The sequence below is a fragment of the Plectropomus leopardus genome, chromosome 11, assembly GCF_026936395.1.
Source record: "Plectropomus leopardus strain MGB_pleo_1.0 chromosome 11, ASM2693639v1, whole genome shotgun sequence".
NCBI classification, from domain to species: domain Eukaryota; kingdom Metazoa; phylum Chordata; class Actinopteri; order Perciformes; family Serranidae; genus Plectropomus; species Plectropomus leopardus.
Genome location: NC_142186.1, coordinates 34448861 through 34470590, shown reverse-complemented (window position 1 = coordinate 34470590; position 21730 = coordinate 34448861). Strand labels below are relative to the sequence as shown.

The following is a 21730-nucleotide window of genomic DNA, read 5'->3' as shown; positions in this document are numbered from 1 at the left end:
AATAGCTTTGAAAATCGTGACATGCATTACAATTTTTGAGAAAAACTGCCATAAAACCGGGCAAACATCCTAAAAAAAGCCTGCAAAAACATAGAGGGACTGATGATTAGTCTCTGTTTGTCTTTTTAGGAGATGTGGGGCGCCAACGATGTGTCAACAGTTTTCCTCCATTTCAGGGACTGTCTCTATGTTTGTGTGTGTGTGTGTGTGTGTGTCTGTGTGCACGTGTGTGCATGCGGGCATGCGTGCGTGTGTGTTCAGGTTGATCACATTAGTGAAAGTAGAAGGTGTTAATTGGACAGTTAATATCGGAGGTGTGAGTGCAAATTACCATAATGTGTGACAGATAACAGAGTGGAGTTTGTGTATTGACTGTGTGTGTGTGTGTGTGTGTGTGTGTGTGTGTGTGAGTGTGCTTTGTTAAATGTAAACACACACACACACTCGCACACCTCCTGTTGTCTCCAGCAAACGAGATGTTTCCACTAGCAGGTCAGTTGGGTTTGGTTCAGGTCAGTACGCATTTTTTTTTGCGTTTCCATTGCGAAAAGTTCTGGATGGTACCTCTAGTACCTTTGGAACTGTCCCAATTTTGTCTTCTGTTCTTCTGGGTACCTAGTACACTGATCCAGCACTAAAGAGTGGAGCTAGAAACTCTGCAGTCCATTGATAGGTCAGTAGAGAATCAACACGGTGTGGTCAGAGCTGAGCTGTAGCTGGTTTAATCATTGTTCATACCGTGACAAGTTTTTCACACATTAGTGAACTATAACTGTGACATGTAAGGATGTTTGCAGCCTCTGGCAGCAGGTGTAGACTTAGAATGAATAACTCACCTTCTGTGACCATCTTTCTCTACCTGTCACATTATAGGTATCTTTTTGCATCAGCTATTTTACGGATGCCGTGATGTCAACAAATGCACATGGTGGGATGGCTCAGCCTCTTAATGCGATGTCTTACGTGGACCTTCACGGTGGTTAGGTTTAGGGAACAAAGTCACAGATGGTTAGGTTTAGGCAAAAGACGCATGTGGTAGAGTGTAAGAAAAAAAAAACATCCACGCGGAAAGTGAACTCTGAACCCCCACATAAACGTCAGTTGTTTGTGGGATCCATCCACCTCCCCACCCACCTGTCCTGTAAGCGCACTAGTGCTCCGTATATTACGTGGTTACCAGCAGCGTTATTTCCTGACCCTGTCCTTCAGCATTTCATGCATATGCAACCGGTTCCATCCAGCCACATTCTCAGGTGACGCCGCCCATGCACGTTGTGGCTTTTGGCCTCAAGCTCGTACACCAAAATCACTGACAGAGTGGCCATATTTGACTAGTTCGGAGCAAGAACGGACAGGGGTGGCCAGCAGTACGAAAATATTGAAATACAGCCTTTAGTTCAAGAGTCAGCCCAGCAAAACTCCGCCAAATAGCACTTGTGTCAAAAGCTGATTGTTATCGTGAGTGATCAACAGAGATATTTATGCGCTGGTTAGATGCTGTCCACATTGTTTCAATACAAAGCTTGTTGAACATCGACAAAGTATCCCTTTAACCTACATACATCACAGTGGTATCACTCTTCTAATCAGCGTTGTTGGCACATGGTGTACATTGTGCACTTCAGAATTGTGTAACCTTTTTGGGTAAACTGTGTGTCAGCCCCTATAACTGTTTCACTGATTTGACTGCATTTGTTTTTTGACTAAGCAGAAACTTTTTATGAAAAACATGAGTCAGTAAACTGTGATGAAAACACTCATTAAATTTATTAGACTGTTTTCTCCTTCTGGCATTAGTAACATTGAAGAAGTCCAACTAAGCAATCGGGAGCAATCTTGATTTATGCGGATAAAAGAAGAAACTTAAACACGACCAAAGCTTAGCACTCACTCTGAAAAACTCATAAAACTTAAAAGAACTTCTCCTTGTTGTGCTCGTCTTTCTGTTTGTTGTTCATCCTCCAGCTCAGTCATGTGAGTGCGTTTCACTGCTGCGTGCGTCACATTCAGCTGACAATGAGCGTCAGCCCTGAGACGAGCCGAAGCACCCGTCTAAGAAACAAAAATAAACATTTATAAAGCACTTTAGGCAGAGGCTTCCCGCTCTCGTTCTCAGGTAGCCATTAAAAACTTCAGGACATAAACATGTTCCAGCAATATTCCAGTAAACAGCGGAAACGTGCAATGAGTCACCACATGCAACAGCAGATAACGCACACACACACACACACACACACACACATGCCTGATGTCACATTACCCCCTGTCCTGATAGTTTCCATTATACCAAGCCTGAGGAAAAACCACTTTAGAGTAACTATTAACCTCCACTAACAGACTCTCCGTGTGTCTTCGGCTGAAAAAAATCTAATTATTAGTGACTTCATTTGTCTTTGAGGTGTTTTGATCTCCCACTGCAATCAACTCAATCAATCAATCAATCAATCAATCAACCAATCAGTCAATCAATCAAACTTTATTTGTATTGCACTTTTCATATAAACAAACTGTAACACAAAGTCCTTCATACAATGAAACCAGAACTGCCCTAAAACTCATTAAAACCAGGAACTGAGGAAACACCACCATAAGTGATGAAACACCAGAGGCAGGATAAAACCGATGAATACAAACAAATAAATAAACAGATAAAATGATAATGGTAATATAGGAAAATAAGTGACATACTGTAACAGTCAATAAGAGGTAAATGACAAGATAATAACCCAAAGTAAAAAAATAAACATGTTAAAAATTAATAAAATTATATAGGAAATAGAAACCTGTGAGACAGACTAAAATATATAAATAAATAGATGACAGTGTTACTGCTCTCACATTCCTTAAATGGAATATATTCCAAAATCCCCAATTTATTGTTGTAGGAATGACTAATTTTATTTTTTTTAAAATAATGTGGTACGAGTGACGCAGCTCATGTGCGTATCGGGAAGACATGGAAGGTGCCGCCTGACCTTCTGCCTGCGTACAATAAACATCGACCGGCCATGTTCTCATCTGACACCATCCAGCGGTGTTTCACACACATGTCAAAGGCACCTTTTGGCATTGCGCTCTTACACCAAAAGCACTAACAGAGTGGCGCTATTTTTGGATTGAGAACAGATTGTTTGCAGCCTGAAAAGAAACCACTGATAAATGCTGAGCTTTGTGTGAAAATGACCGTAAATCCTGTTTTCTGCTGTACACTCGTTTCATAAATAAGGGCCAGTGTGTGTGTGTGTGTGTGTGTGTGTGTGTGTGTGTGGTTGCCTCCTAATGAAGAGTGTGTTTGGTTGCGTGCTGTTGACTCTGTGATTAGCTGTAGCCACTGAGGGGGGGAGTAGATAAGGGGGTGACTGTCTGGTTTAGGTTCACTGAAGTTTACCCTTCACCTTTCAGCTATAGCCATCTGTTGAGAGAGTCTCGAGATGAACCCACACGTGTGTGTGTGTGTGTGTGTGTGTGTGTGTGTGTGTGTGTGTGTGTGTGTGTGTGTGAGCGTGCGCGCAGCAGGGGTGGATTGGCAAGATTAGAGGAGTTGGCTACTGCACCCCTCCTCCTCCATCCCCGACGCACCTCCATCCCTTCCTCTGGAGGGCCTGACGCATGCCGTTCACAACTGTCCCTCACACACACACACAGACACACACACACACACACACACACAGAGGGGATCATGGTTGAGTCTAACCTGCCTAATTCTCCCTAATGGCTTCTCTATTCAGAGATTAACTCTCTAAATCCACACATACACACACACATACAGAGGGTCCGCCGTGCATTGACAGTATAACCGTCATTTGGTAACACACACACACACACGCACAAAGGAAATGGACAATAGCTGATCTCTTCGCAGTGATTTGGCGAGGCATCAAATGGCCTGTGGGCTGCAATTAAAGTGTTTGGGAGTCAGGAGGAGTGGAGAGAGGTGAGGGGAGAGGACGGGGGAGGAGGAGGAGGAGAAAGGAGAGGAAAGAGTTTAACACTCTTTATCGGGAAGAACTCTCTCTCTGTGTGTGTGTGTGTGTGTGTGTGTGTGCGGTTATTTTACAGTGCTCTTTCAGGCGGCTGTGTGTCTGTACATTTTATTGGCCCAGTCAGGTCCTCAAAATCCCAAATATTAGGTGTTTTCCTCTGGATTTTTTTACCAAATTTGGGATGTAAAAATTTCCACACTGAGTCAAGAACATACGCATGTCTGTCTCTGCTAGATTGACTTAATGCAACTGCTGATTTATTTTAATGGAAAGTATCACTGCTTTACCACTGCTTTTCTTAAGTTTCCACTCAGCTGTGACCTCAGTTCATACGTGGAGCTCCAACACAGCCGACTGTATGTAACGCTGAGAAAATGAACGCAGTAACCTTTGTGGTTTCTATCTGTTATCTAACCAGGTCGTCTCACTGAGATCCAAATCTGTTATTCAAGAGAGACCGGAGAACAAAAACGTTGAGAGAAAAGGCTGCATGCAGGTCAGTGTCCTGTTCCACGGATATACATAAAGTACACAAACATAAACACTGCAGAATATGGGTGGTAATGCAGGTTAACCCTTTGAAACCCGAGCAAATTACTTTTTTAAAGTAGACAATGAGCAACTTAACAAGACCCAAGAAAATTACCCAAAAACAAGCAAAGAAAAAAGAAAAAAAAACAAAATTACCCAATAATATATCATCTTTTTTCTTCTTTTTTCCCCCTTTCCTTTTTTATTTAAAAAATTAAAACCTAAACAGTTAAAAGAAAGTTACCTGCAAACAAGCAAAAAAGAAAAGAAAAAATGAAGAAATTACCCAATAATATATCATCTTTTCTTCCTCTTTCTTTCCCCCGTCCTTTTTTTATTTAAAAATAATTTTCAGGTCTTTTTGTTGTCACCTTTTACTTATTTCTTGTAATATCAGGGATGTTTCTTGACAAGTAGCTCACAGCTTTTCACTGCATGTTTTAGAAAGAAATCAAACCATTTGCTCAGGTTTCAAAGGGTTAAACAGCTTGTGAATGCGTCTGGTTAATATGTTGACAAAGTCTGAAAGTCTGATGTGACTTTGAATAAAACAGTCTGGCCCAATTACCAGAAAAAAAAATTGCCATTGTACACCACGTTTTTTTAAGTATCATATCAGTTTGTCTAAAGTGACGTTGTATCTGAGCTGACTTTGTCTTCAGTGGATGGTGGACAGCATTAGAGACACCTGCCAAGCTGCAGACCACTTTTCAGCACCAACAAACTATCTTCTCCAGAGTCTCCTAGTGACAGCCATTAAAGGAATCACTGTAAACTGGTTAAAACCCGCTGCCATTGGCCGAGGGCTTGTGGATAAGCCATAATATGAAAGAAATAACCAGCTCGTCACATGTTGCAGCTTTGTCAGTGTACTAATGCATCTACATATTACATGTCAGGTATCCTTCTGCCTCTGCTATTAATGCTCAGGGATGCAGTTACCATGATGCCAACATATGCACATGATGGGATGTCGCTGCAAGTAGTTATATTCAGGCAACAAAGTCTTTATTCTGGTTTTTGTTTTTCACAGATATTGACAGTGAGTTGTAACTACATCCGTTCCCGGCTCAGAGGAGAGACCACTCTGCCCCTCGCTTTCTGCAGTCTGATGTTACATATACAGAACGGCGAGGCAGCATAATGGTGCAATATTCCCGCCTTGAGCAGGCAATGTAAATGCGTTTAGCAGATGCAACTCAGATGCTGTAACTTCCGAGCGGAGTAGAAAGTTAATGTAAGAGGAAAGTGTGTCTGCGTGTGTGTGTGTGTGTGTGTGTGTGTGTGTGTGTGTGTGTGTGTGTGTGTGAGTGAGTGAGATAGAGGCCCTCTGTTAAACTAACAGAGACCCAGGTGGTCTCTGGGCTGTCTTTTGTCTCTCCTCAGTGTCTCCTGCAGGCATGCATGCAGATCCACCACAGAAACAAAAAGACACATTTTAATGTGACTTCAGAGCAGTTTGTGTGTGTGTGTGGGGGGGGGGGGGGGGTTCTCTCTCTTTGCCCCCCACTATAGATACCCCCCAGCTAATTGGCTTGATTTTGGTGTGGTGGAGGCAAATGCATTGATATTTTCTGTCTGAATGTGTTTTTGTCTGCAACTGTGTCTCAAACCAATTACATTCAAGTTAAACTGTTTTGTGGGGGAAGTTAAATTTTGGGAGAAACATAATGCCTCTGCAAAATATTCTCAGGCTGCCCCCTGAAAGTCAATGATTTAAATCAAAGAGAGGTCCTGAAGTTGACTGAGATTCTTCAAATCCAACAGTGTTCTTTGGAATACACTTGAAATCACCAATAAAACTATCAGCCCATTCTTATCACAAAGTGGTCAAATACCATGATTCTGTCAGTGATTCCAGCGTAAGATACTGATGCCAATAGCCACCTTTTGGGGCAGTATGATACACAGCAAAATATAAGAAGCATGAAGGTCTCTATTGGGTGAGCAGACAGGGTGTTGGATTGGTCCAACTAACCCTGGATGCTTGCTTCTCATCTGGATGTTGATGTTTTTTCTTAAGCCTAACCACATGCTTTTTCAGCCGGTTCTCATTCCAATGTCATCAAATACTTCAGCTTTAGCAATGATAATATCCACCAAAAGCCGACACCAAAAGCCACTGTTTGCAGAGTAATTGTACACTGCTGGACAGCGGGCTGGCAAACCAGGATGGAACCTGTCGCGTCCAAAATTGTCTTGACTTGACTCCACATGATATGCCACTGGATGGCGTCATGTTGAAACATTGCTGGTAATAGCATAGTAAAAGGAACACAAATGTCCCATGTGCCTCTTTGTCCTAAAAGCATGTGCTTTTGTTGACATCTCAGTGTTGGCTGCAGCACCCCAGAACATCAACAGTACATGCAGAAGGATACCTAAAACATAATATGTAGACGTGCAAGTCCACTGACAAAGAGTTTCTCATTCCAAGTCGTTGCATCAGTGGACTTTTGTGTTAAGATATTCTGCTCCAGGTATCGTCCTGCGTCTCCAGTTGACATTGCAGGATGCCGCTACCGTGGTGTGCACAAATGCACATGGTGGGCTGGCACTGCACCTGGTTTTGTTTAGGCAAGAAAAGCACACGGCAACCAACACCGGGACGTCAACAAACAAACATGCTGATACAGATTGTAAGGTTTAGGCGACAAGTCACGGATGGTTAGTTTTAGGGGAAGGAGGCACATGGTAAGGTGTGGAAAAATAATTATCACATTATGACAGGATGCACGTGCTGTCATTGATGGTTAGGTAAAAGAGGCACATGGTGAGGTGTAGAAAAAGTGTAAAGACATAAAGACTTGAGAGTCTGAGGAAGAGCATTCTGGCTCGAAACGTCAGAATAAAATTATTTAATGGGAGCTTTATGGTGTGTGGATCTCTACTTCTTTACATTTGTCCATCTTGGATCCAGCAGCCACTATAGGATGTGCATGTCTTATTTTGAATTTTTCTTAAGGTGTAGAAAAAAACCATCACATTCAGATGGGAAGCAAACACTGGACTCCCCCATGACAGTCTGGGGTTTACTCCATATACGTCATTAACGGCAGCATTTCAACCTGATGCCATGCTGTCCTGCAGCGTATCATAACAATGCAAACGGTTCTGTCCAGCAGCGTTCTCAGCTGATGCCGTCCAGCGGTGCAATATGTGGCTCTTAAGCCAAAATCACACAAAAGTGGCGGTAGTTGATGACTTCAGAATCAAGAGAGAATCAACTTCAGTACTAACGTTTGGTGACAGGATGTGTGTGTGTGTGTGTGTGTGTGTGTGTGTGTGTGTGTGCAGGTTCATACATTTTGTCGTCCGTCAGTATGTTATATCTCCTCTCTCTCTCTTTCTGTCTCTCTCTGTCAGTCTGGTTGTTTTGCAGAGGATATGTTTTGCTCAGTTGCAAAGCATCAACATGTCCGACAGCTGTGGGACAGATCTGCAGCTGTGTGTGTCTGTGTACGTGTGTGTGTGTGTGTGTGTGTGTGTGTGTGTGTGTCGGGGTCGTCTGCTGGCAGGAAGCAGTAGGCAGCGAGTGATGTGGTCAGACCCTCTGTCACCAGAGGGAGAGAGAGAGGGAGGTCCCGTGTCTCTCTCTCTTCTTCTCTTCTTCCTGTTGCTTGTTTTCTTTTCCTGATCATCGTTCTTCATTAGAGAAAGAAAAAAACACAAACAGACGGAGACTCGTTAAGCTCTCTGAAGGCTGATGAATGTTGATCTGTCGATAATATCTCGCAGATTCTTTTTTTTCCCCAGTTTGACGGTTTTCACAGCAGTAAAAAAAAAGGAAAGAGAATTATTAATATGCAACTTTTCTCTCAGATTTTAATCTGTTTGAGCTGAGATTTAAAGTCAGGAGCAGTGTGACGATGTGAAATCGTTTGGTTGGAGGACATCGTTATTCATGTTTTTAATTATTACCAGTTGAATGTACCAGAACCCTCGTGTCTCGGAAGGGATAGAAAAAAAGGAGATGAATAATAATAAATATGTTGTAATTCGATCAGAAATGTCTCATTAGAATCAGCTGAGGTTCAAAGGTTTCCATTGTCAATAAATCAGTGTGCTTTGGATTAATTTGCATTGCGTTCTTCATTTCAAACTGGACTCATCTGATTTTTAATAAAACAACAAAATCATCTACCAGAGTCAGAGTTTCTGAAAATGAGCAAGATTTATTATTTAATTTTTTAATTTAGATTTTTACAGTGGATTATTTAATGTACTCTTGTTTCTTGCTTCATTGATTTTCCATTTTAATGTTTAAAAATGATCCAATTTCTCTTCTGTTTTTTCCAAAATCATATTTTTTTTCATTTGTTCTTTTGTTTTTGGGTTGTTTTTTTTTTCTGTGAAGTTTATGTTGTGAATGAAAATCAGAGGAAATCAAGTGAAAAAAAGAGGATTTTTTGTTATTTATTTATTTTATAGTGGAGGCGTCGAGAGAATAAAGAGAGAGAAAAGTGATGGAAAAAACTTGAGAGGTCAGTGTGGAAAATGATTTCTGTAAATACAGTGTGGAAATCAAAGGGATGGAGGAGAGAGGGGGGACAGGGGGAGGCAAATGAGTAGGAGGTAAATTGAGGGAGTCGGGGGACAATTAGATGGGAATTTCCAGTGTTACTGAGCGAGGGAGCTTTTGGTATAACAGAGAGAGTGAGAGCTGTGAGCTGTTTTTTGTGTGTGTCTGTGGAATTAAGTTGAACTGAACATTTATTTCGGTTTAGCCATACTTTAACATACACAGTAGAGAAATAAGTATATGTAATGCATCAACATTTTTGTCATTAAAAATATTTTCAATGCAGCTATTCACATGAAATTTAGTCCAGACATTAATATTAACTCAATAAAAGTATGCAGATTTAAAAAAAATGTTCTATGCAATAAAGAAGAACAACGCAGGAAAAAACTATCAAGCATGCTAACCAAATTCTGTTTCATACTTAGTAGAGAAGCCGTTGCTTGCGATGCCAGCTTCAAGATGTCTCATATATGAAGAATCTAATCTCTCACAGTGCTCAGATCGAATTTTGGTCCACACTTACAGCCTTTAAATCTGCAGGATTCTGCAGAGGCCCGCTGCTGAATCTTGATCTTCAGTTTCTTCCACAAATGTTTCAGTGTGGTTGTTAACCAGTTCATCCATGGAACCAGTAGACATCCTCATTCTCCTTCACACTATATGTTCCAGATCATTGTCCTGCTGGACAGTCCACCCCTGGTAGATGCCAACAGATTCCTCTAAAAATGTCCCACTTATGGCTTTATTCATCTTCTCTTTGATAATTTGGACTTTGCGGGAACTATGAGAAGAATAAAAGCTTAAAAAATGATGCTTCTACCTCTGAATTTCAAAGTAGGGCTGTTATTGTTGGAATAATGTACAGATATATTTCTCCTCCAAACATGGTGCTTCATATTGTTAACCAAAGGTTCGTTATTTGTTTTGTGGGACTGCACTACTTTTTCCCACTAACTGCATGCTAGGGATGTCACAGTACCTAGAATCTAGTGGTCTGTACCACCAAAATTACCAGCACATTCTCATCCCAACTCATCACATGGTGCCGCTCTGGCACTGACTTTCTGCGTCTACTTTTGACGTTTTAGGTTTCCTTCTGCGTTAGGTTTACACTACATGGTACGTAGCAGAAACAAACCTCACATCCACACAGGAAGCGAATTCCAGACTTCTGCAGGAAAGTCGGTTGCTTGTGAGATCCATCCACCTCCCCACCTGCCCACCATATAAGCGCACTCACGCACTTTATATTACCGTATGCTGTCCTATAGCGTTTCATGCACACGTGACTGTTTCCGTCCAGCTGTGTTCTGTCGCCCATGTGCATTGCATGTGGACGCATCCAATGCCGTCCACCAGCATATAATAACAACGCCACCAGTTTTGTTCGAGCACAAACTCATCTGGCACCACCTTCCAGGTGGACCCGGAAGGTGGCTTATGTGACAAGTTCAGAGTGAGAACGGGCTGCTCAGACAGTTACCTTGCAGTAACTCTCAGGACCCCTATGAGGCATTAGAGAATATATTCATAAATATTCTTACAACATCACACTGTAGTCAAACTTTCTTATTGTTTCTTTCATTTCTCCTCCGTTCACATATTTAAAAACACACATATCCACATGTGGTCAGCTAATAAAACAAACTTCAATTTAAATCAAAAGGCTGGAATTAAGTTACACAGCATGTGCTCGCTCACAGAATAGACGATATTCTGGCTGAGCCTTTTTATCCACTTTTGGAATAATCAGTTCATTTCAGAGCTTTCATTTTCCCTTAAAGGTAAATTTGATCTGCAGCAAGACAAAACATTTAAAAATACATAAACGGCCACATTATAGCAATACACAACCATACTTGGTTAACCCCTTAACAGGCATTGCAACCGCACTGTATTTTTTTGTGATCAAATTATTTCACTAAAAACTTGGTAAAAATCCAATTTAATTTCATACAGATGTTTATATACAATGCATTTTATTATTACGATTAGATTGTAATGCTGTTCAGTACTACTTTTATTATACTGCACCAACTGTTTGTTTTTTTATACCATATATTTGTGTTGTTTTTTATTCTAAATATTTATTATATGTATTTAATTTCTTTTTGTTTATTTTATTGAGTGAATTGTATTTTCAGATTTTTATTATATAACATTGCCAATTTTATGTAATGGTAAATTCTTCACACATTTTTTTTCCACAGGATTTATTTTTATTTGCATGTATTAATTTTTTCTTAATTATTATTATATGTTTATAGTATGATGTTACCCCCAATTTTTTATTATATTACAATGACTTTTGCACTTTTTACAATGTATTATACAAGGAAATGTTTTTTTTCTTAATAAATTGATGCATTTCGTTAACATATTCTAAGGTCTAAGGTATTTCTTAGTGTGACTGTTAAAGGGTTAAAAGCAATTCTGATCAACAGTAAAAGTTAAAATGTCAATAAAAGGAGTGGGCTCAGTCATTTACAATCTCTAAAAGTCTTAAAGTGCCACAAAAAAAACAGTGCACTTAAGAACTGTGCAAGTTTATTAGGTTGATTGCACATGGAACAAAAGAAAATTGAACTGAACTGAAAGCCTATATCTCCGTCCAGAGAGAAGAGGAATGATTTCACCTCAAAGTGGACTGACCGTGCCTTCTGCAAAACAGATATGATTTAAGAGGTAAGTCTTAAAAAAAACAAAAGACTTCCATTAAGGAAGATTTGTGATTATTTTTATTTTCTGATATTGTGTTGTTTGGTTCAAGGATGGAGGATGTTTGTTCTGCACCAGAAAAAAATATTAAAGTCACTTTAAAGAGAAGGTAAAAAACAGAGAGAGAGAGAGAGAGAGAGAGAAAGGATAGAGAGGGAGAAACTGGGAGAGAGGGGGAGCGCGCTAAAGGATGTCAGAAAGAAAGATAAGAGAGAGAGAGTTAAAAATAAAGGAGACAAGGGCAGATCAGTCCTGCCCCCTACAGGCAGAGGGTGTGTGTGTGTGTTGATTGAGTCACTGTCACAGGACGTCCCTCTCCCAGTTTCCCCAGGAAAACACACATACACATACACATACACACACACACACACCTTCATCATTGAAAGACAACTTTATTTTTTATGCAGAAAAAGTTGTGTTGCCAGTGTGTGTGTGTGTGTGTGTGTGTGTGTGTGTGTGTGTGTGCGTGTGTGTGTGGAGCTCGTGGCCTCAGGTGAAAGCGCCTGCTGTTTCGTCCCTATAAAGAAAAGAAGTGTGTGTGTGTGCGTGTGTGTGTGTGTGTGTGTGTGTGTGTAAAGGGGGTAGTGCTGTGGGCGGGGCTACGAGGAGGAGGGTCGTGTGGGCGTGGTCTGTGGAGACAGAGAGGCGGTCCTCTCTCCAGTGTAGTCAGATGGATGTCGGTCACTGTGAGACATTTGAACGCAGGACACGGAGTGGATCATACACACTCACACACACATACACACTTGGACACACGGGAGTACCAGCGCGCGGAGCGGGACGGACGGACAGAGGGGGAGAACTGCACCTGTCCCACACACACACACACTCCTCAGACACACTCATAGAGAGGATCCGACCGGTCGTCCCTATGTGTGGATGGGACCAAAGTTACACGGTGAGTCCGGAGAGCGCGAGACACCCGCTGACTTTTACACTTTTACATTAAAAACAAAAACCAGAAGAAAAAAACTTTTTACCTTTTCACAATAGATTTGAGCTCCTTTAGTATCTGATTCAACTTTTACTTACATTTAATAAAATGTATTAAATTTTGTGGAATTTGAAAAGAAACAAAACTAGTCAATTGAATGTAATTTTTAAGACTTTTTGTGCAACTTTTAAAATTGTTTTGAATCAGATTTTTTTTGGTTTTTTTATGCTTGTTTGTGTGTTTGCAAAAGAGGATCAAATCTCACAGTGACTGTTGGTAAATAATGTTATATTTTATGGCTGGAAATTCAAAGAAGTTTTTGTTTCTGACGCAATCTGCTGAGAGGTTTTTTGCTTTTTAAAAATTATTATTTAGTTAATTTTTTAAAAATTATTTTAGATTATTGTAACTGCTGCATAGAGGTTTTTCCTTTTGAGTGAGTTTAAAGTTATTTTTTAGCACCTCAGTTTGGGATTAAATGCTTTGTTTTACTCTAAAGAGTTTAGATTTGATTTTTTTATGAAGATAATTGGACTCAGAGGTGGACAAGTTGTTTTTTCCACTCACATCACTGTGAATTTGATTTTCCTCTTCTTGGATATAAATTTGATTGCGGATTTTGCCCTGATTGTTGGTTAAACAGCTCTCAGAGTTTCATCTTGACTTACTAAACTAGAATTCCTGTGACTGTATGCACACTCAGCTTTTGTGTTTTCAGTTGGTCTAAATGTGCGAGGGATGAATTGTTTCTTGGTTTTTTTGGTTTCACTATTAGTTCTCGATGTTGCAGCTGTTATGCAAAAGAGAATTGTGCTGAGAGCTGGAATATTGAGAAACATCATTTTTGGATGAGCCTCATTTAAAAGGCAAATGGGGCAGAAACTGGTGCTCTCTGAGGGGAAAGCTGCAGCCGCTGTCGGGGAGAAATTACAGTTTCCTGATGGAAAAAGTTTTACAATTCAGATAAATGGGTTCTGTGGTTTTGTGAGATTTGAATGTGATTTGAATGATTTGCTTTACTTCAGTTTGAAAAGTTTTACTGTAAAAAATGTGGAAGCAGACTGTTTAGGGCAAAGAACATCAGCTTTTTTGTAAATGATTCATGGTATTTTATCATACAGCATTTTCTTGCAAGTGTAGAACAAGAAAATTTAAAGAGTGATCTGAAAGATCATGAAAAGCATCAAAACTTACTACTCAAAGTTATCAAAAACTGTTTGGTGTGTGGAAAAAGAGCAAACTGTGAAAATGCTATTTTTAATTTTGGCTGATTTGACTTGAGTTCATCTCTTTGTGTCGTTTCTCGCTGCTGTTTTGAGGGAAAGTCGTTAGCTGTGACTGCAGCCAGTTGGATGTGAAATAATTTTCTTTCTTGCGGCTGCACAAAAATTCAGTGTGGTCACTGAAGTTCTGCAGCTTTCCGCTCGCCTGCGTGGGATGAGCAGCATGTTTTTTCCCTCAGTGGATATCTGCCTCTGTGTGTGTGTGTGTCTGTGTCTTGGGTGGGATCCCTGTTTGAAGTTTTGTTTGTGCTGCTGTGGCCCCCCAAATGGAAAAGTTTTGGCGCTCTCCCTTCCTCATCGTCCCCCCATCCATTACCAACACACACACACACACGCTGGGAGTCGGGATGATTTGCCGGTTCCGCTGCAGTGCCACTCTGCTTCCAATTTTAGCTTCATTCAGACACAGACAGCGTTTCCTTCCTCTGTCTTCAACCCCAGGAAGAGACGGCAGGAGGAGGGGGGGGCACAGGGAGTAAACACATTTTAACGTCATAATCCTCAAACACTAATAATGAGTTACACTTTCATTGTCCAAAAAAAAGAAGTGAAACAGAAAAAAAGAGCGCAAAGAAAAAGTGAATTTGCTTCAGAGAGACTCTGATGGAGAAACCTGAGTGAAAATGTGCAATAATTCACAGAAAATGTGTATTTGACAAAAATCTTCACTGTGCATTTCAGCTGATGTGTAAAAGTATCACATTTGATTTAAGTATTTTACAAAAAATAAATATCATTAGTTAATAACATATAACTTTAAAAAACATCAGTTTGATTCTAAATTCATAATATAATGACAGATTTATGAAAGAGGAAAGGACTTTTATCACTTTGAGTGAGACACGCATTGAGCTCCTCTTCGTACCTCTGTGATCAAAGTCTCCTCTCCATCTGACTCATTTTACAGTTTGTGGTTTTTAAAGATAGTTTATAAAAAAGATCAAAATTAAATCGATCAGTGAAATTAATTTGTGAGGTGTGAAACATAAACATAATATTTCTTATCACAGCAGAGGATAAAAATCAATCAAATAAAAAAGAATAAGAGTAAAACTTATTTTTTCTAAACTTTGTTTTGATTTTTTTTTTCTTTTGGCAAATAAAATCCAAAATATAAAATATTATCATCACTATATTAAAACTCTCCATTAGCCATGACTTATGCAGGTTTTTCTTCCCTAATTGTTTTCCAAATTACTTCACGTTTTCTCCAAATATCTGACAAGACAAACTGTTTCCTGTCTGTTTCCGTGTGTGTGTGTGTGTGTGTGTGTGTGTGTGTGTGTGTGTGTGACAGCAGCATTAGTCAGACCCCCCCTCCTCCCTGAGTCACCCCCCTACATAATAATCACTGCCCTTCCTCTCCTCCCCCTCTTCATCCCTTCATCTCTCTGTTTTTATCTCCATTTGTCTTCATCCTTTTCTCTCTTTTTATTTCTTATCTTTTTTCCTCCCACATCTCCTCTCTTCACTTAATCTGTTTTCCACTTTGTCCTCCTTCCCCTCTTTCATCTTTTCTTTTTCTTTCTTTCTTTCTTTCTTTCTTTCTTTCTCTCTTTCTTTCTTTCTCTTTCTTTCTTTCTTTTGTTCTTTGTCTTTCATTCTTCCTTAGTTGTTCGATCTTTCTTTCTTTCCTACTTATATTAATTTATTAATTTATTCTTTCTGTCTCTTTCTTTCTTTCCATTGAATCTTTCTAAATTTCGACAGTTTTGTCATTGGTGGATATGTTTAAATGAAAGAATATTAATAATTAAAAAATGTATTTCTTTGTCCGTCCCCCCGTGTCTCTGATGCAGGCGACCTCTCATAGCTCGGCCATGTTGACCAGTGAGGGGGCGCACACCATGGAGCAGGACGACACACACCATGGAGCCAAGATGGCCTCCACCGCCACCAGCGGCGGCTCAGACAGAGCCGAGACGACAACAGGCACGGATGTGGACATGGAGACGGCGGTGGACGTGGAGGAGGCAGACATGACCCGGTGGACGGAGGCTGAGTTCGAGGAGAAGTGCACGTACATCGTCAAAGACACGGCGTGGGAGGCGGGGCCAGACAGTGACATCATGACGACAACCAGAGCTGAGGCGTCGCTGCCCCGGAACCTGGCGTTCAAACACCCGGCTGACAGCAAAGAGGTCAGACTCACACACACACACACACACATACACACATTGGCAAACGTACAAACTTTCTCTCCAGTCACAATCGTTCACACACACTTAGGCAGAGAAAGCCATCTGCACACACTCGTGAGTCAGCCGTCGGTCATGTAATGAAGAGGGGGTCGTGTCTCGCCATAAAACTTCACACACACATTACAGAGAGGAATCTGTGTGTGTGAGTGGGTGTGTGAAACGCCCGAAGCAAGAGTTTTCACACACACACGTACACACTCACTGTAACTGTAGCTGTGTGTACACTGAGACTTCATCGGCTCGAATCAACGCAGGAAAACTCATCCATCATCTGAGGGGATGATGACGGCTTTATCCCAAATCTGTGTGCGTGTGTGTGTGTGAGTGTGTGTGTTTCAGCTTCATTAAGCCTCAGTCCTCAGATGAGCTGCAGTACTGGCAGCCGCTGACAGGGAGCGCAGTTCTACATCTCAACAAACACGGCACATCAAACAGCTTCTGTCTGCTGATGTTTCAGCTGCTCAGTGACGTTTAATTTTCACATAATGTGAACTTGGACCCTTCACATGCTTCACGTGTCAAATCTGCAGTGGCCTGTAAGGTCAATGAAGCTTTATGTCATTCAGGGTGTCTTAAAACACCCGAAAGTTTCTGTCTATAAACAGAGCTTGGAGCAAAATAGCAAGAAACATGAGCCCAGTTTACAATTTCAGTTAAGATTAGAGTATTTTGAAGGTTTTCCAGCTTATACAACTCAAATACACACAAGAAAAATAATATTACCAATACTAAGTCATTACTTTTCAAGCAGTGACAAACAAAAGCATGTTTTTCTGACCAAAAAGGCTGAAGTCATCGCTTACTGTGCCGACCCTCGTTGCATTATTTGTTTTCCACTGTTCTCTTTAGATTTATACCAATAATCAATAACTGTATCAACCCTGCAGTTATAGGTTTTGGTCAGTCTTTGTTACCAGGTAGAAAAAAAAATTCATTTGCAAGATTTGCTCTGTAAATCTTTCTCAACTAATCAAACAGCAACCTTGTGACTTTCTGACAAACCTGAGCGGATAAAGTTCTGGTCATTGATTGAAGTGGAGGCGAAAAAGTCAAAGGTTGAAACTGAGGTTGGATAACAGTGAGGTTTTGCACCGAGGCAAAATGAATCTCTGGTGATGTGAAAAAAGTGAAAAAGAGAGGGTGTTATGCTTCTGAAAGTTCAAACATTAGCTGTAAATTTGCATTTTCCAACAGCTTTCATTTTAAAATCAGAGGACCTTTTAACTTAGTCACTGTTTGGTGCATTTCGAGTGTTTTTCATTCTTATTTTTTCTAATAATTTTGTCTGTGTTCATGCAAATAGCATACATTTTTGAAAACATGCATTGTATTATTTCTGGTTGTCAATCTGGGCTTTTGACTTTGAATTTGTCATTTTGACTATCTTCCACCTGTTGACGTAATTTTAATCATATTCGGCGTAAAAAACGAAAAAAAAAACTTTGCATGTAGTGTATTGAAAATAATTCAATTTTTAGCCTGATTTTGAAAAGCGTATTTTGTGCAGAGTGATACAAGTGAGTGTAACATTAAAATGGGCCCTAAGGGTTAAAAATGCTCAAAACAGAAATATGAAAACAAATAAAAAAGAGCACAGAAGAAACTTTGAAATGATCATATTCCATCTATTACAGAGTTTGAGGTCATCATAGACTTGAGGCTTCCTGGTAAAAAAAAGTCAGTGAATCTCCTGCTGCAGGGGAAGATCTCTGACGTGTTTTTTGATTTTTAAAAAAAGTGCCATGATTGCAGGTCAAAGGCTCACGACTTTAGCAATTCTCACACTTTGTGAGTTCCTCTGTAAACTAAAAGTGGCGTGATCACATAGATTTTCTCATCAGGGTTCTTATCAACGGGAAACTGAGGCAAGATGCAGAGAGAGAAAGAGATATGCTATCAGCTAATATTTATCTGGACTGGAAGAAGAGAAAGGCTGTGGACAGGAACTCTGATCAAAGGAGATTGAGTTTTTGGTTCAAAGAAGGAGAGAGAGCATTGTAAAAGTCTGTTAATAAGTCAGAAAACACTGTCTGGCCCTTTGGAGGGAAAAAGGGGAAGAGGGGATTTCCCGTGTCACCGGGGGTTTGGGAAAGACGTCTGTTTGTGTGGGTTATGCGTGAAGAAAATGTGTGTGTGTTTCTCTGCCATCCACGGCTGGAGCCTGACATCTCGTCGCCACATAATCCCTCTCTTTTCTCCTCTCTTCCTCCTCCTCCTCCTCTTCTTCTACCCTTTTTTTGGCTCTTTGATTGAATCAGGCGAGAAACAAAAGATTTATTTTTTCTTTTGAGTATCTTCCCTTATGAAGCGTCTGAAGTGGCAGAGTTTTAGTTTGATGTGGCAACGAGTAGAGGTCTGACGAGAGAAGAAAAAGAGAATTGAAAGATGAGATTTTACAGTTTTTCTCCGACCACACACACACACACACACATCAACTCACACTCCGAATGAAGTGAAGTGTGAAGTTAGTTCATCAATCATCCTCTGTGTTGACAGCTGGTTGATAGTGTGTGTGAGTCTCTATTTGTCCAAACAATACAACTTAATTAGACTTAAGGACGTATTTCACTAATGGATGTGCATGAAAACATGCACAAACACACACACACACACACACACACACACAGACACACACTCCAACACTATGGCAAGCTACCTGGTCAAAAACAAGTTCACATGCAAAAAGTTCAACAAGTTACAATCTGGCGTTTCAAGATGTTAAAGGCGACAAAACATTTTGAATAAAATTTAAAGATCCTCAGACTTAACGAACACACAATCCACTTCAAAGTCCTCTCTGACTTTTTGTGTGTGTGTGTGTGTGTGTGTGTATGTGTGTGTGTGCCTGTGTGTGCGCACGTGTGTGTGTGCGTGTGCATGTTGGTGCAGGTGGTCGGCGTGTGCAGCAGGGAGTACATCCCCAAAGGAACTCGCTTTGGTCCCCTGGTGGGTGAGATCTACACGGCCGACAGCGTCCCCAAAGATGCCAACCGCAAGTACTTTTGGAGAGTGAGTACACACACGCAAAGGAAAACACACACACAAATACACTTCCTCAGAAGCCGGAGGGACCCCTTCCTGTGATGTCACACACGTCTAAAGTCAGTCAGTGGAACAGGAAACTGGGCTCGCTGTTTTTAATGAGACAGAGCGACGGGGATATGATGTCACCTTCGCACAAATAACATGTCACGCCACGGTTCCTGTAAGCCCGCACACACTCTGTTCGGCAGAACATGCTCCATCACTACCAGTAACTGTCTGAGCGAGAGCGAACACACAGGCTCACACACACACGCTCACACACCACCTACCTGACCGCCGCCCACACACATGTGAGTGTGTGTATGTGTGTTTGAAAAGAAAGAGTCACTGCGCTGCAAACCACAAGCAAGATGCTCAATCAGAAAGGTGTTCCATTCATGCTCATATCTCACTTTCTCACACACACACACACACACACACACACACGAACTGAGCCGAGAGAAACAAGTGAGCGAGAGAGAGAGTGAAAGAGAGAGAGAGGGGGGGGGAGGCAGAAAATGAGTTTGTCCTTCCTTTCCCTTTTCAATATAAAAGAAGATCTACTCCTCCGGGACACACGTCTGTCTCTGCCCGTCCATCTGAGGGTGCAGACACGGTGAGGAACGAGGGGATGGAGGGACGGAACAACAGATAAGAAAAGATGTAGTGAGATTTACATTAAAACTGGCTAAAATCAGTCTTAGTTAGTCAATTAGTTCATTATTTATTACTTTTTATTTGGTAAGTTAATCAAACTTATTCTTGTTGTTTGTTATTTATTGTAGTTATTAAAGCAAACTCTTATTTTTGTTTATGTTTGTTTACATTTATTTACTGAATTTTGCTACTATTTTGCATTTTTCTCTTAGCTATGTACTAATTGAGGCTATGGACTCTAATTGAGTCACTAAGTTTTGGGTGTTTACCCAAAGTTTTTAGTCACTGTTTCTCGCTTCTAATTTGCTCAGTTTGTCAGTATATTCATTCAGGGGAAGAAAGGGAGGGACAAAAAGATATAATTTTACATTTTACGGATTTTGTTCCAGAAAAATTGCTTTTGTTGCTTTTATTCCGACTGAATGAACTCATTTAATTTTGTTAAAACTTCTGTCTCATCTGTTATTATTTCTTATTTTATAAATTATAATTTGACTGACTATTTTTCACTATTTTCTGCAGTTATTTAGAACTTAAGTTTAAGTTGATAAACTTAAGCTAAACTTAGTTTAACTTAAGTTTAGTTTATTAGTAACCCATTGCTTTGCACTTTTAGTTGGTCATTTTCTTCATTATCAGCATAATTTTCTTATTTACACATGTTTAGGGAGTGCACAAGAAAAATCAACAAAACTTTTATTTGAAAAATAAAAATGTCATTGTTACCAAATCAAATCAACCACAATAAATGTTAACGTTTAAACAATGTTATAATCTTACTCAGTTTTTTTCTAATATTTCCTGTCTCCTCTCCTTGGCTTCAGATCTACGAAGGCAGGGAGTTCCATCACTTCGTCGACGGCCTGGACGAGACTCGCTCTAATTGGATGCGGTACGTGAACCCGGCACACTCGGTGGCGGAGCAGAACTTGGCAGCATGTCAGAACGGCATGGAAATTTACTTCTACACGGTGAAGCCCGTCCCAGCCGGCGCTGAGCTGCTTGTCTGGTATTGCCACGACTTCGCCCGACGTCTCCACTACCCGCCGTCCGGAGAGCTGATGATGCAGAAACTCAGTAAGTCAATGGGCAAGCTTTTATTGTGAAAGAGCAGGGTGTTTTTTATTAAATGTGTGATGCTCTGAGCTGCTGTCATAAAAAAATCAATAGACGATGTAGGTGTGTCTTGAGTGTGTCCTGTCGCCGCTCTTAAAGCCTCTCAGTGTTTTTGAGTGTATGTCTCCTTCCTCTCTGAATGTTAGCCTGTCATTATCTTACACACACACACATACATACACACAAAAATACAAGACCAACAACCTTTCATCTCTGTCAGTGCCATCGCTGTATTTGTGTGTGTGTGTGTGTGTGTGTGTGCACCAGTGACAGTGTAATTACACAGACAGGGGGATATGGCCCCTAATGCCACAGTCTTACACACTTAAAGACCCGCTTTTAACATGAAAGCTCACACACACACACACAACCTTGCTCAACCTCAATAAAAGCAGCAGAGACTGTTTGCATGACGGTGTGTCTTCTGTGACCTTTTTATGTGAGAAAAGTCTCCGTCCTCAAATAGAAGTGTTTTACTATTTTTCTGTTAGTCTTTAAATAACTGTATTAACCCAAAACATACATCGGCCCCCCCATACATTTTCCAGAGACATCTTGAAAATGTTTGAAATGTCCTAAAGTTCTAGAAACTCCCTAAAAGTTTCTAAATATTCTAAAGTCCTACAAACATCGTAAAAACCTGGAGATGTCCTACTACCTACCGACTGGCCCCTGGTCTCCTGTCTTTTTGCAAAAGTGCCCCCCAAAAACAAAACAAATGAAGCATCTCTGCTTTAAGCTAAAATCTGAAATGAGAA

At 40.5% G+C, this 21730-nt stretch overlaps 1 protein-coding gene across 1 annotated transcript in view; it reads left to right on the top strand.

The window, feature by feature from the left end:
- Positions 1-12423: 12423 nt before the first annotated feature.
- The window catches only part of prdm1a (PR domain containing 1a, with ZNF domain), a 17806-nt gene continuing 8499 nt past the window's right edge, over positions 12424-21730 (top strand). Inside the window, exons 1-4 of the mRNA XM_042490340.2 lie at positions 12424-12655; positions 15774-16115; positions 19065-19184; positions 20681-20933. Coding sequence (XP_042346274.2) covers positions 12428-12655; positions 15774-16115; positions 19065-19184; positions 20681-20933 — 943 coding nt within the window. The 5' untranslated portion in view covers positions 12424-12427. The remainder of the gene's footprint in view (positions 12656-15773; positions 16116-19064; positions 19185-20680; positions 20934-21730) is intronic.